We start from the raw sequence: 23,518 nt of genomic DNA on the forward strand, positions 1-23,518 counted from the left end.
AAAAAAAACTATTTAAATCTTTGTAAAAGAGTATACCAATTAAATATCCCACCATTATTTTCGACCAAAAACACCAAAAATTTTAGTTAATTACATACTTTTAAATTGTTTTAATTAATAAGCAAATTTACCTTTATTTCAATCGTAGAATCCAAAAATAGAATAATATACAGGGTGTTCCATTTAAAAAAATACAACTATAATATTTTTTAGTTATTTGGGACACTCTGTATCTTGTAAAAATAATTTTAAATTGTAGCTCTAATAGTCCTTCAACCAACCCAAAACTTAAAATTTGTAAAAATCTAATCGTTTAGCTACAATACTCCGTGTCGTATGTGGTGAACAACCCTGTATAGGGTTATTAACCATAAGTATCAAATTGGACGTTTATGAAGAATTACTTAGGCATGCTAAAAACCTGAAATTTTGGTTGCATATGCAAATTTTGGTCACGCAGCTATGCCAGATATATGAATGCTCTTTTACTGGGTAAAAAATGAGAAAAGAAAAAAATTATCATGAGCAAATCTCCATAAATACCACTAATACGATACTTACCGTTAACAACCCTCTGTATATTCACGTATATTTTTTTAATAAAAAGTAAAAGAAAAGGAACATTTTTTAGAAATGTTGCGCATCTTTTGATGTCAATTCCATAATGTAATTGTAGATATTGCTCTTATTTTCGAATCTGTCCACCCAAGATTGGATCATGCCCTCCATGGACGGCTCGTATTGCTTCAGTTGAACTTCGTTGTCCTTCACGAAAGTGTTGGCCTGCACGAAAATCTTCCTCGGTTGCTTGTTGGCCAGGACAATGGATCTCCAGCTCAACCAAGGTTCCTGCAATGGAAAATAAAAAGAATAACGCAAATTTCAGTTTTTGAAATGTATCAGGCAGTGATACAGGCAATCATATCACAGAATATCTAGCTACGCAACAGAAGCCTCGTTACATGTATAAAATCGTAGGTCTCAAAAGGAGACAGGCTTTAAAAGCCTGTCTCCAAATCAGATAGTTTGATGTGGTAGTTTCACTACTACATAACAGAGGGCGATAAATTTAAAAGAAAACAGTTTTCTACAAACGAAATTTAAAAGAATTTTATGCAGTGTTGCCATTGTGTAATTTATATTGTAATATTTCCTGATAAAGCCTAGCTTCAAATTTGCTACATCATTTAAACATATTAAAATACATTAGAGCTATTTTTTCAAAGTAATTAACTTGCCATGTTAGTTCGAGTTAAATCTTACGAGCTGAATTAAAATCACTTCCTGACGTTTGATTCTAACTGAATCCTGAATTTTGATTGTAATTCGGCGACAATATAATAAGTATTGTTCTACTATTATGACACCACTTCCTGACGTTCGATTGTGTTCATACCGTATGATCGGGAAAAAACGGCGTTAGCCATGGCTATGAAATGATAATCGCTGTCATTTTATGTGTAAATTTATATGGGAAATGTCATCGATCGTCTTTTCCCAGCTAACTGGACGCCGTTTTTTTCGGTATTATACGGTATTTGATATATACTTGCGTATTTTACATGACATTGCAATATTATGGTACCATGAAGCATATCAAGTGATATCGTAATATAGTACCATATTACGATACATGGCGTTCGATTGGGCTTAAACTTGGTATATTACGTATCTTCAGTGACATTGTAATATTTATGGTACCATGAAGCATATCAAGAGGTACCATAATAGTACATAGAGGTACCATACACGATAGAGGTACCATATACGATACCATTTCCTGGCGTGCGATTGGACTTATACTTGGTATAGTAAGTATCTTCGGTGACATTGTAATATGATGGTACTATGATGCATATAAAGTGGTACCTTAATATAGTACCATATTACGATACCACTTCCTGACGTTCGATTGGGCTCGTATTTGATTATACTTGCGTATTTTTGATGACATTACAATATTATGGTACCATGAAGCATATCAAGGGGTTCCATAATGTAGTACCATATTACGATACCATTTGCTGGCGTTCGATTGAGCTTAAACTTTGTATACTACGTTTTTTCGGTAACATCGTAATATGATGGCACGATGGAGCATATAAACTGGTACCTTCTATAGTGCCATATTATGATACCACTTCCTGACGTTCATTTGGGCTCATATTTGATATATACTTGAATATTTTTGATGACAATATTATGGTACCATGAAGCATATCAAGAGGTACCATATACGATACCATTTCCTGGCGTTCGATTGGGCTTAACTTGGTATAGTAAGTATCTTCGGTGACATTGTAATATGATGGTACTATGATGCATATATAAAGTGGTACCTTAATATAGTATCATATTACGATACCACTTCCTGACGATCGATTGGGTTCATATTTGATTATACTTGCGTATTTTTGATGACATTGCAATATTATGGTACCATGAAGCATATCAATATAGTACCATAATGTAGTACCATATTAAATACCATTTCCTGTCTCTCGATTGGGCCCAAATTTGATATACTTGTGTTTCTTTATAAAGATTTGTTTAATTAATAATTTTAATTTATTTTATGAGTTTTAATTTATTATACGATGTCGTGACAGCAACTTTTATGCCGAACTAATATATTATTAATTTTACCTGTGTCACTTTTTAAAATCTACCTAGGTCTATATAAATAACGTGGCAAACAGAAAAAAATTGTTATTATAGTATTTTTTTAGTCAATTAACATTTTTTGTACTGCATTTTAATAAATTATTTCCATTATTATTAAACTCATATTTCATTACTAACGTTTCAGCATTAATAAATATCACTATCAATCGCCCTGTATATTATTAATTTTAAAGGTAGTTAAAGTTATTTTCTTAGTTAACATAATAAAGTAGTGTATATTAAAAATGTATTTTGAGAGCATATGTTTTCTAATAATATACATAAAATTAAAACTATTTTAAAAACCAAACGAATAATTAATATAAGTGTATCTGACAAGAAACGAAGAATAGAAAGAAATTATTATACACCAGAAGAAGAATGGAATGCCAATTAAAGTCTGTTTGAATCTGGCAACTGTGCATTTTTAGCTGAGCTTCAAGGCCATCGACGTGCCGTCGATCTACGTCGATCCAAAACCGAAAGTTGAAAATTTTCAATTATATTCTGATTATGATATTGTCGCGCCATCTAGTATTTTATTTGTGCAATTTTAGCTCTTTCATTTCGAGTATTTTTCTGTTGCGTAGCTAGATATTCTGTGATCATATGCTTTATTTCTTACTAAACTAATGTAAGCTTAGATCGTCTTAGTTGCGCTAAGTAAAAAAATAAAGTAATAACATATCTACGAGGCATGTTTTTTAAGTAAGTACCGTTTTGGAATTAAAAAAAACGTGCAAAGATATCGCAATAATTTTATTTTTACATGAAAGCCTGTACCTTAATCTACTTTTCTACATAATTTCCGTGAATATTGAGGCACTTGTCATAACGTGGCACCAGTTTTTCAATACCCTCCTCATAAAATTCTGCCGCCTGACTGGTTAACCACTGTATCACAACTGTTTTGACCTCGTTATCGTCTTGAAGACGCTGACCGCCCAGGTGTTTCTTCAAGTGCAGGAATAAATGGTAGTCACTGGGCGCCAGATCAGGGCTGTATGGAGGATGATCTAGAGTTTCCCATTTAAAAGATTTGATGAGATCTTTGGTCCGATTAGCCACATGTGGACGGGCATTGTCACGCAGCAAAACAATACCCTTACTCAACTTGCCACGTCTTGTGTTTTGGATTGCACGGCGCAGATTGTTCAATGTCTCACAATAAGATGCTGCATTGATTGTCTCATTACGAGGCAGAAACTCCACTAGCAATACTCCTTTTCTGTCCCAAAAAACTGTGCACATGATTTTCCGGGCAGAAATTGTTTGCTTAAACTTCACTGTTTTGGGTGATGATGAATGTCGCCATTCCATGGACTGTTGTTTCGATTCTGGTGTGACGTAGGCCACCCATGTTTCGTTACCAGTAACAATTTTGTCTAAAAATCTTCACCTTCATTGTGGTACTGCTCAAGGAAAGTCAATGCACTGCCTAAACGTTGGGTTTTGTGCAAATCCGTCAACATTTTCGGAACCCAACGTGAACACAATTTCCGGTAATTCAAGTTCTCGGTCACAATGCGATACAAAAACACTACGAGAACGTTGAGGAAAGTAGTCGCACAATGACGAAATTGTAAAGCGTCTGTTTTCTTTCACCTTTCGTCCACTTTCTGCACCAAATCTTCATTAACGACCGAAGGACGCCCACCTGTTCTTCATCATGCACATTTGTGCGGCCATCTTTAAATGCTCTCACCCATTTCCTTACCATTCCATCACTCATAATGTTTTGTCCGTAAACTTCACAGATCTCACGATGAATATCGATCGGTTTTACGCCTTTAGCACTAAGAAATCGTATGACAGCCCGTACTTCACAATCGGCGGGGCTCACGATTGTCGGAGGCATCTTAAACACTCAATAAACAACGTATACAATGAAGAATCAGACTGTACTGGCGTCTGTGCATAGACAAGAGATGTAGGTAACCAGCGCGCATGCGCGGAACGCCGACCGTAGCGCTGCGGCGGCGGAATCGCAAAACGGTACTTACTTAAAAAACATGCCTCGTATGTACTACGGAAATTATAGAGTGATAATAAATTATTGTCCCTTGGGACAGAAACTTTGCCTACAGTAATTAACATCCCTATAATTCCCTTGATACATAAATAACTATATAAAACTCCTTTCCAATTGGTCTAGTCTAGTGAATTTATTATTACGCTCGATTGCTCTTGTTTGTATTCGTTTTGCCAATGCCAAGATGGTTAGCACAACGCGAGTCTAGCGTTAAAAGTTAAGCATTTTTTTTGTGTATTGTAGCTATAGGCCAGTAAGCGAGGGTTTTAGAGTCCGAATTCTGAACACCTGCACCGATTGACGTGAAATTTTAACAGCGAATAGAAATATATATGTAAGAAACAAAAGTTACAAAGTAGCGATGTGTGTTTTCACCCTGGGGGTGAGTGCAACCCCTTCTCGGGGGTGAAAAATAAATCACCCATTTTCATTGCAAAAATCAACAACGGGATGAATTCTAAGCAAAAAATGTTCTATAACATTTTTTTAGAAAATTAATATTTTCCTAGTTATTTAGGTGAAAATGTTGATTTTTCATCTAAAACTGCTTCCATTTTTCCAAATAACTCAAAAACCTTGCGTTTTATCGCAAAACTCATCATAAAGCAAAAATGAAGCTTTTGGAATAACTAAACGATCCATTTTTTGTTGATTACCGTAGGTGTAATAATAGCCGAGTTATCACTCTGTAAAGGAAATTTTTTATTTTTTTAAACTAAATTGCATCATTTTACCGTAAAATAATGGCGAAAGGGCTAATTTTTTCGAAGAAAATGAATATGACGGTTTTTAAAGTGCTTGAAAAAGTCTTATCTTTTAAATGCTTTCTTAAAAAAGTTCGTAGCTCAAAAACTCGCGGAGTTATGATAATAATAAAATGGTCACCTCATTATTTCGGAAAAAAAACTAGCAACAAAATCTACGACTAAAATCATAAAAATAAAAACTAAACGTAATACATGTACAGTTGGCTATATTTAGGTACTAACAATGGGCTCTGCAAGTTCGAGCGGTTTAAAATACCTAAATTTGGAAAAAAGTTGAAAATAATGAAAATTTTTTATTTTCTATTTTTTAAAAAATTTAATTTTTTACATATCTCAAAAACTAAGCAATATACGTAAAAAATGTAACAGGGTAAAATTGAAGGTCGTTTTTTGCAATATTTTTGCTCTCTTTCAATTTTTTCTGTAGATCTCTACATTTCGTAGATATTACGTTTTTTAGTTTGACTTGCGTGTAAGGACCACCTCCTTTAAGCCCTTAAAACCCAAAAATCTCGTAAAAATGAAGAGTTTAAGACTGTTCAACTATAGACGTTAATTTGTAGCCCGTGTAATTTCCTACAAATTGATAGTTTTTATTTTTATGATTTTAGTCATAGATTTTGTTGTTAATTTTTTTCCGGAAAAATGAGGTGACTGTTTTATTTTTATCATAATCCGCTAATTTTTGAGCTACGAACTTGAAAAGACCTTTAAAAGCCTTTTCAAACACTTTAAAAAAGGTCATATTCATTTTCTTCGAAAAATGTGTTCTTTCGCCATTATTTTACGGTAAAAGGTTGCAATTTAGTTTTCGAAAAATAAAAAATCACGTTTACAAAGTGATAACTCGGCTATTATTACACCTACAGTAATCAACGAAAAATGAATTGATTCGTTATTCCAAAAGCTACATTTTCCTAAATAATTCGGAAAATATTAATTTTCTGAAAAAAGGTTACAGAACATTTTTTGCTTAGAATTCATCCCTTTATTGATTTTTTAATTAAAATGGGTGATATATTTTTCACCCCCCAGAAGAGGTGGCACTCACCCCTAGGGTGAAAGTACACATCGCTACTATGTAACTTTTGTTTCTTACATTACATTCACTGTTAAAATTGCACGTCAATCGGTGCGGGTGTCAAGAATGCGGAGGTAATACCCTATTTTCCTCCTGGCCTACTATAATTAGTGTATTATTTTATTTTTACCTCTACAGTTGAATAATGATTGTACATTTTCTCCGCTTCTTCTATATTTCCGGTTGCTTTGTAGATCTGTAACTTAAGCAGGAACTTTCCTATAGCTTCTTTTCCGGCTCCCATGATAGCTGACCGATCCAAAGTGATCAGGAGATCGTTTTCGCTGGGTTGTGTCACTTTTACCACGCCTGCTTCAATAAGAACTCTGGATATAACATACCTAGCCTAATAAAAAGTAACGTTTTATTTTTTTATTTTACTTCGTTTAATTCGAAAATACTATTTATTGTTAATTGTTCAATTGTAAAATAAATTAATGGAAATGTACAGAGTGTCCCATTTTCGTGTGTTTTACAGGGTTTCTCGTAACTGAGTCCCACTGTATGTAAAATTATTGCAAAAGTGTTTAAGATTTAAGTGTGATAAACCCTAATCAAATTTACCTTTATTTCAATCGGAGAATCTAAAAAAAGAATAATATACAGAGTGTTCCATTTAAAAAAATACAACTATAATATTTTTTACTTATTTGGGACGCTTTGTATATTGTAAAATTATTTTGAAATTGTAGCTCTAATGGTCGTTCAACAAACCCAAAACTTCTAATCGTTTAGCTACAATACTCCGTGTCGTATGTGGTGAACAACCCTGTATATGACATTTTTTTACTTTATGGAAATAAGTAAAGAGTATATTATGTTTTTAGAAAGCTCAGAAAAGGGCAAATAAAAAATTACAAATAACGGAATGTTCCATTTTAAATATGAATTTGAGTCATATTTCGAAAATGACAGCTCCCAGCGAAAAACTAGTTACTCCACTTTTTGCTACGTGAAAAACTCTACGGAACACAATTTCCACCTTTTCGATAAGTGAGATACAAGGGGAGTCAAAAAATGCAACAATTTAAAATTCGCCCTGTATTTTAGGAACTAAAAAAGCTAGGCCACATCTGTGTGTAGCATTTTTAGTTTCATAAAAAAGTAGCAAATAATGCGAAAACCGCATCTTTGTATCTCAACTCATAAACGAGAAACCCTGTAAAACACAGGATAATGGGACACCCTGTGTATACCTGAGCATGAGCTTGCAACCATCCCCTACCAGGTGACCACACTTCCAAACCACGACCCGCTCCTGCCCATATCAGTGACAACCAATTGACGTAGACTACTTCTTCCGCTTGACTGCCTTCATGGCCGAATATTTTTAATACCTGTAAATGTCGGTAGTGTTAACTTCGTCTCTATTTAGATATAATATTATAGTACTTCTGGTTCCAAGCTTAGATACAAACCGACGGCCTCGGCACGGCACTCTTCGTACGACGAACTTAGGGGTCCAAAACGGGAATCGTAGGTGTCGCCTGGTTCGTAGCAAGGAGATGGGGGTTTACCTGTATAATTAGAATTTCAGTCAATATCTTTAGTAAAAAGCATATTTAGTGCAAATAGCTTTGAATAAAAAGATAAGACAATAAGACGAATGAGCCAAAGACATTAACTAAAGGGGAGACACAACACCCCATAAAACACCAATTTTTACAATCGTTATACCGTGCTGGCAACTGTTACTGTTGGGTCGGTATTTACATGTGTGGAAGTAAATCGCATAGGGATCTTATTAAGTCGGAGTGAGAGAAATGCGACGGTGTACTGTTGCGTTGTTGCCGGTACGCCTTTCCCTATCAAGTAAAGTAAAATCACGATCGCAAACAGCTTATTTTTAAGACTTTTTAACAGATAACACGCCAAAACTTAAGAACCACTTTAGATATTGAAGTTTTTTTTTATTTTGAAGATCGGATCATTTACAATATGTTTACATAAGAAAAATTCGATTAGATTGTTTTTTTTCCATTCAAAAATCTTAAACAACCCATTCATTTACTTTTAGTGCATAGCAGTTTTTAGTAATCGCGTAACTTTTTTATTTATAAAGAAAAAAAAGAAGAAAGTTTTTGAAAAACTACAATCAATTATTTCTAATAGATTTCGAGATATCGATTTTTGAATTTTTGAGTTCTAATAGCGCGACCACTGTCGACCACCAACTCAATTCCACTTATTTTTATCAAAAATGCAAGCGTTTCTAACTTGCACTTAAAAATTTTCATGCTATAGGGAAAACTACAACGACTCGTTAATAAATAAACAAATATAGTATCACGAGACGTAATTAAATCGTGAAACTGAACGCATAATGTACACCTTACCCTAAAATTTTAAGTACTGACAGCGGTACTGATTGGGTCAACCGGTCAACTGCGACAAATCCGCTATATCCCCTTCCACGTTTCTTAGCAATGTGCACAGTTTCTCGGTTAATTTCATACATTTGGCAACGTGTTTACTGTTTTCTCTTTGTTCAGTACATTATAAATGCATTGTACTCTTCTAACATACGGAAATCTCGACCCAAGACTAACCTTTGCCAGCCCTTAGTATAAGCGATACCCAATAAACATTTAGTTACGCCATCGAGGGCGCGATTATTAAATTCATTGCTGCCAACCACAGACATATTTGACGCCGGACTGACTAACTGGAATTTAAATTTTCCGCTGGCGATTCAGACGGTAGCTCTGCTGTAAAACATGTCAAGTTGCCACATTTCCTGACATTCTGATTGGTTTTGACACTTTTTACTAGTAGGATATATACCGGTATAAGCAGTTCCCTCTTGTAAGTCAACAGCTTCGGGTGGAAGAACTAACAAGAGTGAGGGCACTTCCTTGTCCTCGGGATGAGAAATCATCCCCAAAGGCGAAAGAACCAGCAGGTGGTCAACGGCAGGGAAATGCGGAAGGCAACGGGAAACCACCGCATTAAAGATCTTCATAGATATTCCCAGGATATTCATCCTAGTATTTCTTATTATGTTGGAAGCTCAAAAACAAATGGCCTCTAGTCCCGGGCAGACCTTAAGTGGTCAAGAGGTGCGAAGAATCCCCCGGTTCCAACTAGATAAGATAACAAAAATTGCGACTTGGAATGTGAAAACATTGTTTGCAGCTGGAAAATTTGACAATTTAATACAGGAGATGAACAGGATGGAGGTAAATATCCTTGGAGTCAGTGAAGTCCATTGGCCTGGCACTGGAATGATTAAATCGAAAGGTAAAGTCTTTTACTATTCCGGCAATGACAGTATTGATCAAAATCATCAGCGAGGGGTTGGTATTTTAATGGATGAGAATTTACATAAGTCAGTGAAGAACTTTATTCCTCTCTCAGAAAGGGTAATTCTAATTCAGTTACTGGGCAGGCCTATTAATATCAATATCATCCAGGACTATGCTCCAACAGCAGAAAAGGCAGAGGACGAGATTGAAGACTTTTACAGACAACTTGATCAGGTGCTAAGACTCACAAAAAGTAATGAAATAAACTTGGTTTTGGGAGATTTTAATGCCAAAGTCGGTAAAGGCAGGTTGGGATCTGTTGTCGGAAATTATGGTTTAGGTGAAAGGAATGACAGAGGTGAGAAATTGATACAATACTGTGAAGAAAATAATCTTACAATCACAAATAGATGGTACAAACTCCCATCTAGACGACTTTATACCTGTAAGTCTCCACAAGACAATGATTACCGTATTGTTCGTAATCAAATAGATTATATACTAATTAATAATAGATTTAAAAACCTGATCACAAAAGTAACTACAATGCCAGGTGCCGATATTGAATCGGACCATAATCCATTACGTGCCAACATCCTATTGCGTTTTGCCAAACCTAAACGAAAAAGCTTGAGAAAGAACTTGGATCCAAAACTTCTCAGAGACCAGCAGAAAAGATCAATGAATGAAAACCATATAAAAATAGAATTGGAAAGTATTGTCAGTACAAATGACATTGAGAAACATGGCTGGGCATTAAGCAAGCTTTTAAGAACACAAATGAAAACCTCCTCACGGCTAATCGAACAACAGCGAAAAACGAGTGGATGAGTGAAGATATTTTAAAAATGATGGAACAACGAAGACAATTTAAAATCCAGAATAATCACAACGAATATAAATCTATGTAAAGAAAAATTCGTAATAAAATAAGAACGGCAAAAGAGACATGGTTGAAGGAGAGATGTATAGAGGCCGAAAATCTCAGTCATCTTGGAGACAGTTTCCATCTTCACAAGAAAGTGAAAGAGATAGCTGGGTTACACTATAATAAATCAATAACCCTAATTAAAACTGACGAAAATAAAATTAGAACGGAAACAGAAGAACTATTGCAAACTTGGAGAAATTATACCATTAATCTTTTCAACGACGAAAGATCAGAAAACCCTGCAACTGAGATTCCCATGCCATCAGGACCAAGCATATTGGAAAGTGAAATTATTCATACGATTAGATTAATAAAAACGACAAAACTCCAGGGCCTGATGATATGTATTCGGAAACGTTCCACTTAATTAATGAACAAAACTTAAAAACTATAGTACAGCTTTTCAATAACATCTATGACACCGGTTACATCCCTGAAGACTGGCTTCGTTCTACGTTTATCACGCTGCCCAAGTCAAGTAACGCAACTTCATGTAAAGAGTATCGTCTTATTAGTCTAATGAGCCACTTTCTTAAGCTCTTTTTACGGGTACTGCATACAAGACTCTACAAAATATGTGAGGAAGTAAGTGGAGAAAGTCAATTTGGATTTAAGAACGGCTTTGGTACTAGAGAAGCCATATTCAGTCTTCAAACTTTAGTACAGAATTGCCAAGATCAGAGAAAAGATGTCTTCATGTGCTTTATAGACTATGAAAAGACGTTCGATAATGTTAAACATAACCTCCTTGTATCATACCTCAGAAACTTGGGACTTGATGGAAAAGATATAAGGCTCATCAGTAATTTGTATTGGAACCAAAAAGCTGAAATTCGTATACATAGCGTAGGAGTAACAGAAGATTTTGAAATAAAAAAGGGGGTAAGGCAAGGGTGTATTCTGTCTCCAATGTTGTTCAATTTATATGTGGAAAGAGCATTCACTGAGTCAATCTCCGATAGTCTCATTGGTTTGAAAATAAATGGCATTCCAATTAATAATATCCGATATGCGGATGACACAGTGATATTGGCAGACAATGCAAATGATCTCCAAATCCTTCTAAAAACAGTGAAAGTCAAAGACTGGGTTTAAACATAAATACTACAAAAACTAAATTTATGGCTGTTAGCAGAAAAATATTCCGAACACCAGAATTTACTTAAATGGAGAGGTCATCAAGCAGGTCACACAATTTAAATATTTGGGATGCATGGTTAACGAAACGTGGGATCCGGATCAGGAGATCAAATGCAGGATCGAACAAGCAAGATCTACTTTTCTGAGACTGCGAAGATTTCTCACAGATAGGAATTTGAACTTCGGCCTTAGATACAGAATGGTGAAGTGCTATGTCTGGTCCGTTTTGTTATATGGTGTGGAAGCATGGACACTGAAGGTAGCAACAATAAACCGAATTGAAGCCTTCGAAATGTGGACCCTACGACGAATGCTAAGAGTGCCCTGGGTCGACCGTGTTAGGAATGAAGACATTCTCAGAAGAGCTGGTCTGGAACAACGTGAACTCTTCGAAATCATCAAGAAGAGGAAAATAGCCTATTTGGGACACATACTACGTGGAGAACGCTATCACTTTCAGCGTCTGATTCTCCAGGGTAAAATAGAGGGGGGCAAAAGGGGGATAGGACGAAGGAAGCTATCCTGGCTGAGAAATATTCGTCATTGGACAGGCATACAGGACTTCCAAGCACTCCAAGTCGCGGCAGTTAACAGAACCATCTGATGAGGAAGAAAAAGATGAACGCCTACGCAGGAATCTGCACGGCACCTTAAGAAGAAGAAGACTAGTAGGAGGCAGAATGTTAATGATAGTTTTAGAATGTTCCAGAAACATCCGATAGAGTATATAAAAAGCGCGCGATCGGCAGTTGAGCCAGTTTGAAGTTTGAAAATACACCGTTTTAAATTGTGAATCGTGACAATTTGGCGAAGGATTTTATATATAGTTAATTGTGTGTTGTAATCAGTATAAATTGCGTGTATATAGTGAGATAAAATAAATTCGTTAAGTATTTTATCGTGAGTTTAAATTAGTGGACCCACAGAATCCGTAACAATATTGTAGCAGCAGATCTTGCAAGTTAAATTTAATTTATTTTCTCCGTCGACGGACATGGGTTAAAATTGTACTGATGAAAATTGGCGCGAAAACACTATGACCAATCATCGTCTTTATTTTACTATACCTGTTAGCGGATCTAGAAGTGTAGAGGGAAAATTGGTAGTACCATCAGCTTCTTTTTTAAACAATTTACCCGAACCGTGACCAAGAAGTTCATGTAATCCAACCTGGAAATGAAAAAAAAATAACTGATTTGTACATTCAATAAAAAAAAACGGCGTCATAGGTCTTGGAAATGAGAGTCGCTGTTTTTTTTGGACAATTTTTTATATTTATTTTTTTAATATTCATACATACCTGTAATTCAAAAGCTGGTACTCTCCACTTTTGCAGAAGTTCAGCATCTTCCTTAGATAAGAACGGAGTTACAGATTGCTGATAACTGGCTGGAATAACGTTGCCTAATGACACGTTTTTGAACCCTTCAGTTTGCCTGATATCATCGTCTGTAAAAAATATTAATGTATCTCCAAGATAATACAGGCATTCTCGCTAACTTCATATAACTTTTTTATCTCTAAGATTTAAGAAAAACACCCGAAAATTACTTACAATTAGGTATATTGATGCCAGCTGGTATTCCGCTGCCGGCAAAGGTAAGAACATCCAGAGATGTGAAGTCTGGTTTCAAAAATTCGTCCTTTTCGAATTCCTTATCCCAGGGTAGCAGTTTCAAGAAACTTTCTGCATTTGATACTAAGTAGGCGAATTTTCTTGACATCTCTTTATTTACCTATACAATAAAGATTATTTTATTCTCTCGAATTATATATAATAATTGCACATAAAATAATTTATAGGAGATATTATTTAAAAAAAAGGTAATAAAACGTCAACAACATCTTTGTTGACAAACAGTTGTTGGTGCAGAGTTTTTAGCATATTTTTTGAAACACCTTATACTAGGTGTCCCAATATTCCGTTGACATAGAACTACTACGTATTTTTGGAATCAAAATAAGTTCATTGCATACAATTTACCTCTATACAAAAGTGCTTCGATTGTCCGTTAGAGGGTATCAAACTTTAAAAAAATAAACACATTTTTTCAGATATTTTAAGAACTGTTAATCCTATTTGAATAAGATTTTGCGTGTCCATGTTTTGCTAAGTGCTTATACATTTGACTTTCGTAAAAATCACGAACAAGTACGGAAAGGGTAAAAGCTACCCCCACCCCTACATAAATTTTAGTATAAATATAGAGGTGAATTGTGTCTCCTAAAGTTATTTTTTTTAAATATGTAGTAGTTCTATGTCCACGGAATATTGGAACACCCTGTATGTATTTATGTGTCCATACTTACAACTAGTAGTGGGAACTATCGAATGAATACTATCGAAACATTCGATAGTTGCAATTCATTCGAATAATTCGATAGCTAGTAAGAAAACATTCGTTGAAAACTATTCAAATAAAAATTATCGAATAGACGCGTCATCTGCCTTGAAATATTGTATTCTAGTAATTCGGCAGCAAAAACCATTCATTTATAAAATTCATTCATTTATGAAATTCATTTATTCGTCAGGATCGATTATAATAAAATATTAACTGGATTTTAGTTGTCGCCCGGCGACGTAGGTTTCTTTCTCTATTCCAAATACCTTGAGAACCATTAGTCATAGCGATTTTAACCAAGAAACCTTTTTTAGGTGAAAAACGGCGGAAATGTATATTTTTTCAAACAGTAGTGTAATAAAGGTACAGACGAAAGTTATTATTCTTCAAATCTGCTAAAAAACATGAAGGTGGCGCCCTCTACAAGTTAAAGTCATATTGACATCAAAATCGAAATTTTCATGTCAAAAAACACCCAGGCACTAATTTTCATCCAAATATTCATGTTAGTTCAGAAATTATTTGGAAAAAATCGAACCTAACTGTTATATATTTATCGGAGTACACCTCCACCTGTGAATACCTGAAAAATAGTGAAGCTCATGTCATAAGTTTAGTTGTCAATGATTTGTAATTTTGAAATGGTATTTTAAATAAAAATAGAGTTTAGTACACTTTATATATCTATAAACCCCCCAAGAAACATAAAAGTGGTGTCAGAAGTGGGATAGATATATAAACTCGTGAAAGTGCAACACAGAAACGAAATCTACGAACGCCATCGCAGCCTCGTCAAACTTCGTGCTCAAATACAGACATCACCACTTTGGTAAGTCTCCTGTTTATAAACGTTGTTCAACATGGCTCAAGTAACACCAGAATTACTCCAACAACTATCGGGATTAATTGCCAATGCCATACGACAGTCTCAAATACCTGGTCCAACAGAACAAACGTCATCAGCACAGCCTCGACCACCCCAATTCTCCATGCAAGCGTATCGCGCTGCCGACGGAACTTCAATCACGAACTACTTTACACGGTTCACCTGGGCACTCAATCTGAATAAAATACAACGAACAAGATTGGATACGAAAAACCTCCATCTCGAAAGAATGGTAATCAGCGACCAAACAGTTCATCAACACGCCGATACCAGAAATCACCAAATCAAGCAAGGTATCACCAAACAAATCAGACATCCAAAGACAATCAGCCAGTATGCTCAGGTTGTGGTGAAAATCACCCTCGAAGTCAGTGCAGATTCCTCAACGCCAACTGTCTCAAGTGTGGAAAGAAGGGACACACATCAGCAAGGTATGTCGATCGAAGACAACAAGGGGTACAAATCTTATCACTGAAGATAAACCAGCAGAAAACATTGATGTCGTGCAGCATCTCAGTAAACTAGAGGTAATGGAACAGTCCAGTCATCACCAAAGAAGCTGATTGATGTCAACATAGAGGGAACCACTGTCAAAATGGAACTTGACACCGGCGCTCCATGCTCTATCATAGCGACACCGGCGCTCCATGCTCTATCATAGCCAAATCAAAAGTAGCTACAATCAAACCAGAGTTTCAGTTACAGAAGACAGATCGTCACTTCGCTAGTTACACGGGTCACCGCATCAACTGCATTGGAAAGACGTCCGTCAACGCCACCATTGGTACCACAACTAGCAACCTATACCTCTACGTAGTTGAAGGAGAGTGTGAGACGCTACTTGGACGAGAGTGGATCTCTGAGTTTGCCCAAGAGATCAACTTTGAGCTCCTCTTTGCAAAACCTTATCTAATTCATAAGTTTTCAGTCAAACAACCCCTGTCCTTAGAACATCAAAGACAACTTGACCACATCCTCAATCTGTACCAAGACGTATTCAGCAACGTGCCTGGAAAAATCTCAGGACCACCAGCGAAAATGCATTTGAAAAGTGGTGCTACTCCTATCTTCGCCCGTGCTCGAGATATCCCAGTTGCTCTCGTGATGCGTACGCCAAGGAAATCGAGTCCAAAATTTCTTCAGGCTTCTACAAAGAGTCGATTATTCGGAGGGGCATCAACAAAACACGTTGTCGTCAAGAAGAATGGGAAACTGAGAATCACTGGTAACTACAAGCCAACACTCAACCCAAGGATCATCATCGATGAACATCCGATTCCGAAGATCGAACACCTGTTCCACCGAATGCGGGGCGCTTCTCTTTTCTGCCACTTGGATGTTACAGACGCCTACACCCATCTCGAGGTCGATGAAGAGTTCAGTCATGCACTAACGCTCAATACTCCAAGTCATGGTCTCATCCGGCCAAAACGAGCAGTGTATGGCGCAGCCAACATTCCTGCTATCTGGCAAAGACGAATGGAGACAGTGCTACAAGGACTTGAAAATGTCGTAAGTTTTTTCGATGACATTATTGTATATGCCGACAATTTTGATAAACTGATTCAAGCATTGAACTTAATCTTAGACCGATTTAGGCAACATGGGCTGAAGCTAAACCGAGGTAAATGTACCTTTGCGGAACATGTCTTAGAAGCTCTTGGTCACAAGATTGAGGCATCAGGAATCCACAAATCTGATACACATATCCGTGCAGTACGTGATGCACCCAAACCAGTAACTCCAGAAGAACTACAGCTGTTTCTTGGAAAAGCAACTTATTATAATTCGTTTATTCCAGATAGAGATAGACCACTAAGAGACATGCTACTTAAAGACCCATTCGTCTGGACTCCAGAAGGCAACAAAGCTTACGAAGATATTAAAAACGCTCTAACTTCACCGCAAGTACTCATCCAGTATGATCCAACCTTGCCTCTTCTGTTAGCCACCGACGCCAGCAAAACAGGTCTCGGTGCAGTGCTCTCTCATCGACTAAGCAACGGGCAAGAACGTCCAATCGCTTACGCCAGTAGAACGATGACAGTAACAGAACAAAAATACCCACAAATAGACAAGGAAGCTCTTGCAATAGTATGGGCGGTACAAAAGTTTTTCAATTACTTGTACGCACGCCACTTCACGCTTATCACGGATCACAAGCCATTAACACAAATTCTGCATCCTGAGAAGTCACTACCAGTCCTGTGTATCAGTCGCATGGCGAACTATGCTGACTATCTGGCACATTTTGACTACGACATTGTCTTCAAGACTTCTAAAGAAAAACGCTAACGCAGACTATTGTTCCAGAGCACCATTAACTTCTACAGTCAACATTATTCACAACTCTTCTTCCTCACAAAGGGAAGAAGCCGAGGATTTCTGACTATTTCGATTGTTTCACTATACATCAAACTCAGCAACTACCAGTGAGAGCAGAAGCAATCGCACGCGAAACCAGAAAAGACCTACACCTTGGTAAATCGCACGCGAAACCAGAAAGACCTACACCTTGGTAAGATCGTAGAAAATTCTAGAAGATGGACAGGATTTATTATATCACAACTTTAAAGCTCCCGAAGTTAAGTGTACTCTAGCAGCCATTGAGCCATGTTTGAGCATAGAGTAGTGATTCCGCCTTCTCTACGAGACACCATCCTCAACGACCTTCATGTAGCTCACCTAGGCATAGTCAAGATGAAAGGATTGGCACGTTCTTTTGTTTTTTGGTCAGGCATAGACGCAGACATTGAGAAACTTGCTAAGTCTTGCACCGCATGTGCAACACAAGCGCATGATCCACCCAAATTTCGTGACCACCATTGGGAGTACCCAAAGGCACCATGGGAACGTATTCATATTGATTACGCAGGTCCAGTAGCCGACACGATGCTGTTAATCGTTGTCGACGCTTACAGTAAATGGGTTGAAGTAAAACCTACCACTCTTACCACAGCAGCTTTAACAATCGCTATTATGGACAACCTCTTCACAGCATATGGTACACCAATCACTGTTGTTTCAGATAACGGTAGACAATTCATTGCAGAAGAATTCAAGACTTTTCTGAAGAATAGTGAAGTAAAATACCACAAACTATCAGCACCGTATCATCCATCAACAAATGGACAAGCGGAACGGTATGTGCAAACAGTGAAAGACGGACTATATACAATGAAAACTACGAAAGCAACACTACAGAGTAATCTTAACCAATTCCTTCGACAATATTGCAAAGCACCACATTCCACCACAGGACAGTCCCCAGCTCAATTGTTCTTAGGACGAGACCTTCGCACTCGCCTTAATCTAACGAGACCTGATGATATATCAACGAAAGTGTGGAAAAACAACGAGCTGCAATGCAATCAACTTTTCGCACCTTGGAAGATGGACAAAGAGTGTAATTTCCTATCTGGAAACCAGAAGCTCGATAAATGGCTCCCTGGCACAATTTCTAAACGAACAGGTGATCTCCACTATGAAATCAACTATGAAGATAAACAAATAAGACGTCATATTGACCAAATAAGAACATTTCAAGGAGCAATAGAAGTGCCAACAAATGATCGTCAACGCCATATTCGATACTATGAAGAACCACCAATTGTACCAGCTACCAGAACATCAATTCGTGAACTAGAACCTCCAGTGATACCAGAGAATACACCTCACACTCCAGTGATACCACGAAGATCAAATCGAGTGATTCGTCCACCACTGAGATATTCACCAAATTGAAAGGAGGGAGGACTAACCTAACATAACTTCTACACCCTGTATCTCCGAAACGAAGCACTTTAGGACTAGTGATGTTAATATTTCAGAAATTTTTGATTGTTGCGGGAAATTTCTGAAACTTTCGGAAATTTATGAAATATTAGGAAATGTTACAATTTTACATATTTTTTGTCGATACAATGAAGGAATAAATTAGATAGACATTTGATACCAACATGTAAATGGAAAAAAAAACAATAAACATAATATCAGTTGCTATATTTTTAATAAACAATACATAACCCATAAAAGTCATAAACATAACCCATAATAAAAATCATTTGGTAACATTTGTATTTTGTGCATAAACCACGAACTATGACTATGAATTTAAAAAAAACAAAAAAGCACGAAATATAAATTTAAAAAACGTAAAACACAAATAACTGAATTATTCTATTCCGGAATATCAGGCGCCGAGCTGGTCCCATCTTCATAGGGTATTATAGTAGTAGTAGTACTGTCTTCGTCAGTTTTTATTTCCAAATCAGATATATTTGATGTATCATCTGGTTCTGATTCTGAAGGATGGACCTCTACCTCCACGAGTTCTAGTGGTTCTGGAGGAATTTCCTGTTGTTGAATATCATGCTCCATATCCACTTTTTGTTTTTGTAGTAATAATTTATTGTTATGAGCTACGAACATTATTTTACCGGCTCTTTTTGCAGTTAAGCGATTCCTTTTTTTAGTATGGATAAAACTGTAAGTACTGATACTTCTCTCTGTGGCTGCAGATGACGTTGGTAAAGACCAAGGACTGTATATATTCCAAAGGACTGTTCGATCGCGTCAAATCGCCGCTGTCGTAGTCGCTGTGGAATGATACGTCACTCGCTGACCAGCGGTCCACAGTGCGGCGGATGGTTATTCTAGCGGGACAAAATCTCAAGAGCAATGTTTGGGACTTAAAATCTAAGAACGTAGCAAATGGTCTAATATATAGCAACTATATGGTTAAATTTATTTATTTATTAACAAATTAATTTATTAATAAATAAATACAAGATAATAAAACTATGATATTATTCGTACATGACACACAAAAACCGTATTGTAAACTATTGTCAAATACATAAAATTATGATATCAAAAAACTCTTTAGCAGTTTTTTTTTAATTAATTTGTAATCTTGTGACACCCTCTATAATTTATTTTAAAAAAATATATTTTATTTTGAAAATAATAAATAAGATAGATATTTTAGTTTTAATTTTAACACTCGGTAATTGTAAATTCATATATAGTAAGTATCTAAGACAATTTTTTAAACTCAGTGCCTTTTGGTGGAGTTGTTTTGTTTTTATACTATCCGATTGAAATGAATCTTTTTGGGCATTCACCTGTTAAGCTTGAACTCCCTGTGACTGTGACTACCTGTGTTGGTAACTATTGGTAACTCAAAAGATCTACATCATTCAATATATCGATATTTGAAAAAAGTGAAAGTTTCATATCTGCAGAACAAAGGTAATGAAGGATTTTAACAAACAATATAATGTACAGTAGTAAAGTACATACCTTTGGCAATCTTCAACATAATTTGGCTTTCTAATAAAATGTATAAGCACTTGTAAATATTTTGTTTTCGTATGATCTCTGCCTTGCTGAGCAGAAAACGACCAAATTTGGTTGATAAAAATGTATCGAAATACAAAGAATATTCATGCATTTTTGTATCAATTGGAATGTCTACTATTTATTCTTACAGTACACATTTTTTGGCTTATTTCTTACCAAACGCTTTTGTCCCGCTAAATTTATCTTTCAACGAACTGTGCGCTCGTCCGTCAAATGCAAAAATAACTGTCACTGTCTAAAATCTTTAGCGCCAACTTCAACTCGGTCAGTAGATGACGTAAAAAAACTGACAGTGCAGGAAGATAGGAATCGAACTATCCTTATCTCTATAGTATCCTTGGGTAAAGACAGCAGAGCAACAGCTAAATATTTCAACTGAGTATTTTTACACATTGCTTGCCACCAACTTAGACAGTCTACATTTTTAACTGACATCCAAACGTAGTCGAGAGCCCATAAACCCGATTTAGCGCAATGCTTTGTTACATCTGTAAAAATGGCTTATTATTGACAAACTGAGGATGATTGTTGGTGATATTGTTGATAAATTCCATAGCAGCTATGTGTTCTTCATTGTTAAGGTGCTCTCCCAGGAAACAGGGGTCCAAGAGATTCGCGGCAAAATGCATTGGTTCAAGAGCCATAGGTTTTTTATTTTGTACGGCGGAGAAGTATTCTTTTTCTTCTGACTTAAGAATCGGCATACTTGATACACTTTCGTTAAATTTTTGCTCAATGTCTTGAATTTTGAAAAGAAATTTCTTGCAAAGTTCGGATTTTTGCGAATATTCGCGATTTTGGGACCGAATATTTCGGAAATTTCCTGCAAAATTCGAATGCAAATATTCGCTACCAACATCACTATTTAAGACATACATTTATAAAGACTTTTTTACTTATTTTTATTTGCGGAAGCCGAAGTTTCCCGAATACAATTCAGATCACCTTCTATATTAACCGATTATTGTGAACAAATACTGACCTGTTTTGTGATCATCTAAAGAACCAGTTCGAAACGACTGAACATAACTTTTAATCATAGACTGTTCCGTTGGATTAGCAGCAAATTCAACAGATTTCTCTAAATTATCGGCTAACAAGCCCATTAAAGGACAGTAATCTCCATACGTAACCTTATAGGTTATGTTCCCCTCTCTATACTCTAGTGGAGGCTTTTCTTCTTCAGAAGCCATTCGAATTTCATAAACAACCTACAAAATAAAAGGTTCGTTTAATAATAATTTTTTAAAAATTAAGTTAAATTTTAAATTTACTTCGTTTTTTTCTTCAAACTTAAACAATCTGTTATTGTAGCATTCAATTTTTTTGGATTTTAACCAGTTTTGGACTTTTTCTGTATCTTCAGGTGTAATATTTTTCGATAAATATGTCGTGGTTCCAAGTGGATTATATCTAAAATAAATTCATATACAAGTTATGAAAGATATACATACAGGGTCTAGCAATAGTGCCTCGGGCATCTGTAGCTCCTAGAATAAAAAAACTTGGGAATTTTGTTTAAGTACAAACCTAAAATATGTAAAATACTAGGATAGATATCAGGAAAATATTTTAATTACTATAGGGTGGCTCAAAAAATATCAGTGGATCGGTATGATTTTTTTTAAATGGAACACCCTGTGTATTATTGCATTTTTGCCTTCCTTTTAGATCACTTAACATAATCCTAAGATATGAGTAAATAAATTTTGATAGTTTCAGAGATATTAATAAATTAATAAAAAATATATATTTTTCAGTCCGTCTTAAACAAATTATTAAAAATACAAGAACTGTCCTGAAATCAAAACTATATTAGTTATTTACTTTAGATGGTCTGTACTTACCTTGCTATAAATATGGTTATCGTAAATCATACAGAATGTTCAAAATTCTATGCCAAACTTTCGAAAAAAAAAAAGTATTTTATATTCTCTCTATTTTATTTCTGCACATAAACAAAATTCTCAAGTTTTTTATTCTAGGAACTATTACCGGACCCTGTATATTTTACTCACCCAAGGCATGTTTTACCAGGACTCAAATCATATATAATGTCTTTATACATATTCCACAAGGCTTTAATCTCTGGCCATGAAGGACTTAAAGCTAATAATTCTTCTAAACGATTTTGTTCAATATTTGGTATAAATTTAGTATCGCCAAATCCCTTTAAATACAAAGTTAAAATTACTTTATAAGTTTCATAACACCCTAAATAAAATACCTTATAATTTCCGGCATTGGCAAATACCCCTCCAGCATAAATATAAAGCGCTTTTAAATCGTCCTCTGAAAAACCACTCTTTAAAGCGGTTTCTTTAAATGCATTATTGTCTTGCTCCGAAAAGAATTTAAGCAACAGGACAAATATTGGTCCGGATTCTGGACTAGTCTAAAATGTAAATATACCTGGTTATGCGTAATTTCTCTTAGTACCACTATTAGACACATTTCTATAGTTTTATATATAAAATAAACAGAAATCACAAAAGGACTGAAATGGCAGTAAATACTGATATGAAAATGTCAGCCCTAAAAACATTAATGCAACTGTAATATACTGATACCAAACCTTACACAGTTTATTAAATAAACAACAGCATCACCGATAATGAAAAAAGTCTTATATATTGTATTGGATGCTCCTATATTACCTGAATAAACGTAATCAAACTACCATTCCAAGAGGCTTGGCTAAGGTAGTGGGAATAAAACTTTTCCTGCTTTGTTAGGCCATTAAATGCAGTTTCAATTTCCAATCTTACAAAAGGTTGATCTTGGGGTAAAATATACTGGGATACATCTACAGCATTATCCATTGTCTAAATAAACAAGTATTATTAGCATAAAAAATAATAATATAGTAGCAAAAACTTACAAAAATATATTCTTTTTAAACACGTAATGTAGATCTGTAATCGAAAAGATAATAGTTAAATAAATAATTTAAAAGAAATATAGAATGACGATTTAAAAATACGAAAAAATTTCAGATAACCAACAAAAAGTAAACATCAAATTTTCTGACCACAGTGACAGTTAGTAAGGGGCACTGGGCTA

General features: G+C 35.6%; 1 protein-coding gene across 1 annotated transcript; it reads right to left on the reverse strand.

Moving 5' to 3' along the window:
- Nucleotides 1-265: 265 nt before the first annotated feature.
- Nucleotides 266-23,485, reverse strand: LOC115890403 (dipeptidyl peptidase 3). Its single transcript, XM_030910632.1, has 13 exons — nt 23,337-23,485; nt 23,113-23,280; nt 22,683-22,850; nt 22,474-22,625; nt 21,730-21,868; nt 21,412-21,666; nt 13,416-13,596; nt 13,161-13,309; nt 12,928-13,030; nt 7,937-8,061; nt 7,741-7,881; nt 6,675-6,890; nt 266-849 (listed from the first exon to the last, which is right to left on the reverse strand). The coding sequence occupies exons 2-13, from the start codon at nt 23,275-23,277 to the stop codon at nt 628-630; spliced, it is 2,016 nt and encodes a 671-aa protein (XP_030766492.1). The 5' UTR covers nt 23,278-23,280; nt 23,337-23,485; the 3' UTR covers nt 266-627.
- Between the last annotated feature and the right edge of the window lie 33 nt (nt 23,486-23,518).

The sequence above is a fragment of the Sitophilus oryzae genome, unplaced genomic scaffold, assembly GCF_002938485.1.
Source record: "Sitophilus oryzae breed Bouriz unplaced genomic scaffold, Soryzae_2.0 scaffold_864_pilon_pilon, whole genome shotgun sequence".
NCBI classification, from domain to species: Eukaryota; Metazoa; Arthropoda; class Insecta; order Coleoptera; family Curculionidae; genus Sitophilus; species Sitophilus oryzae.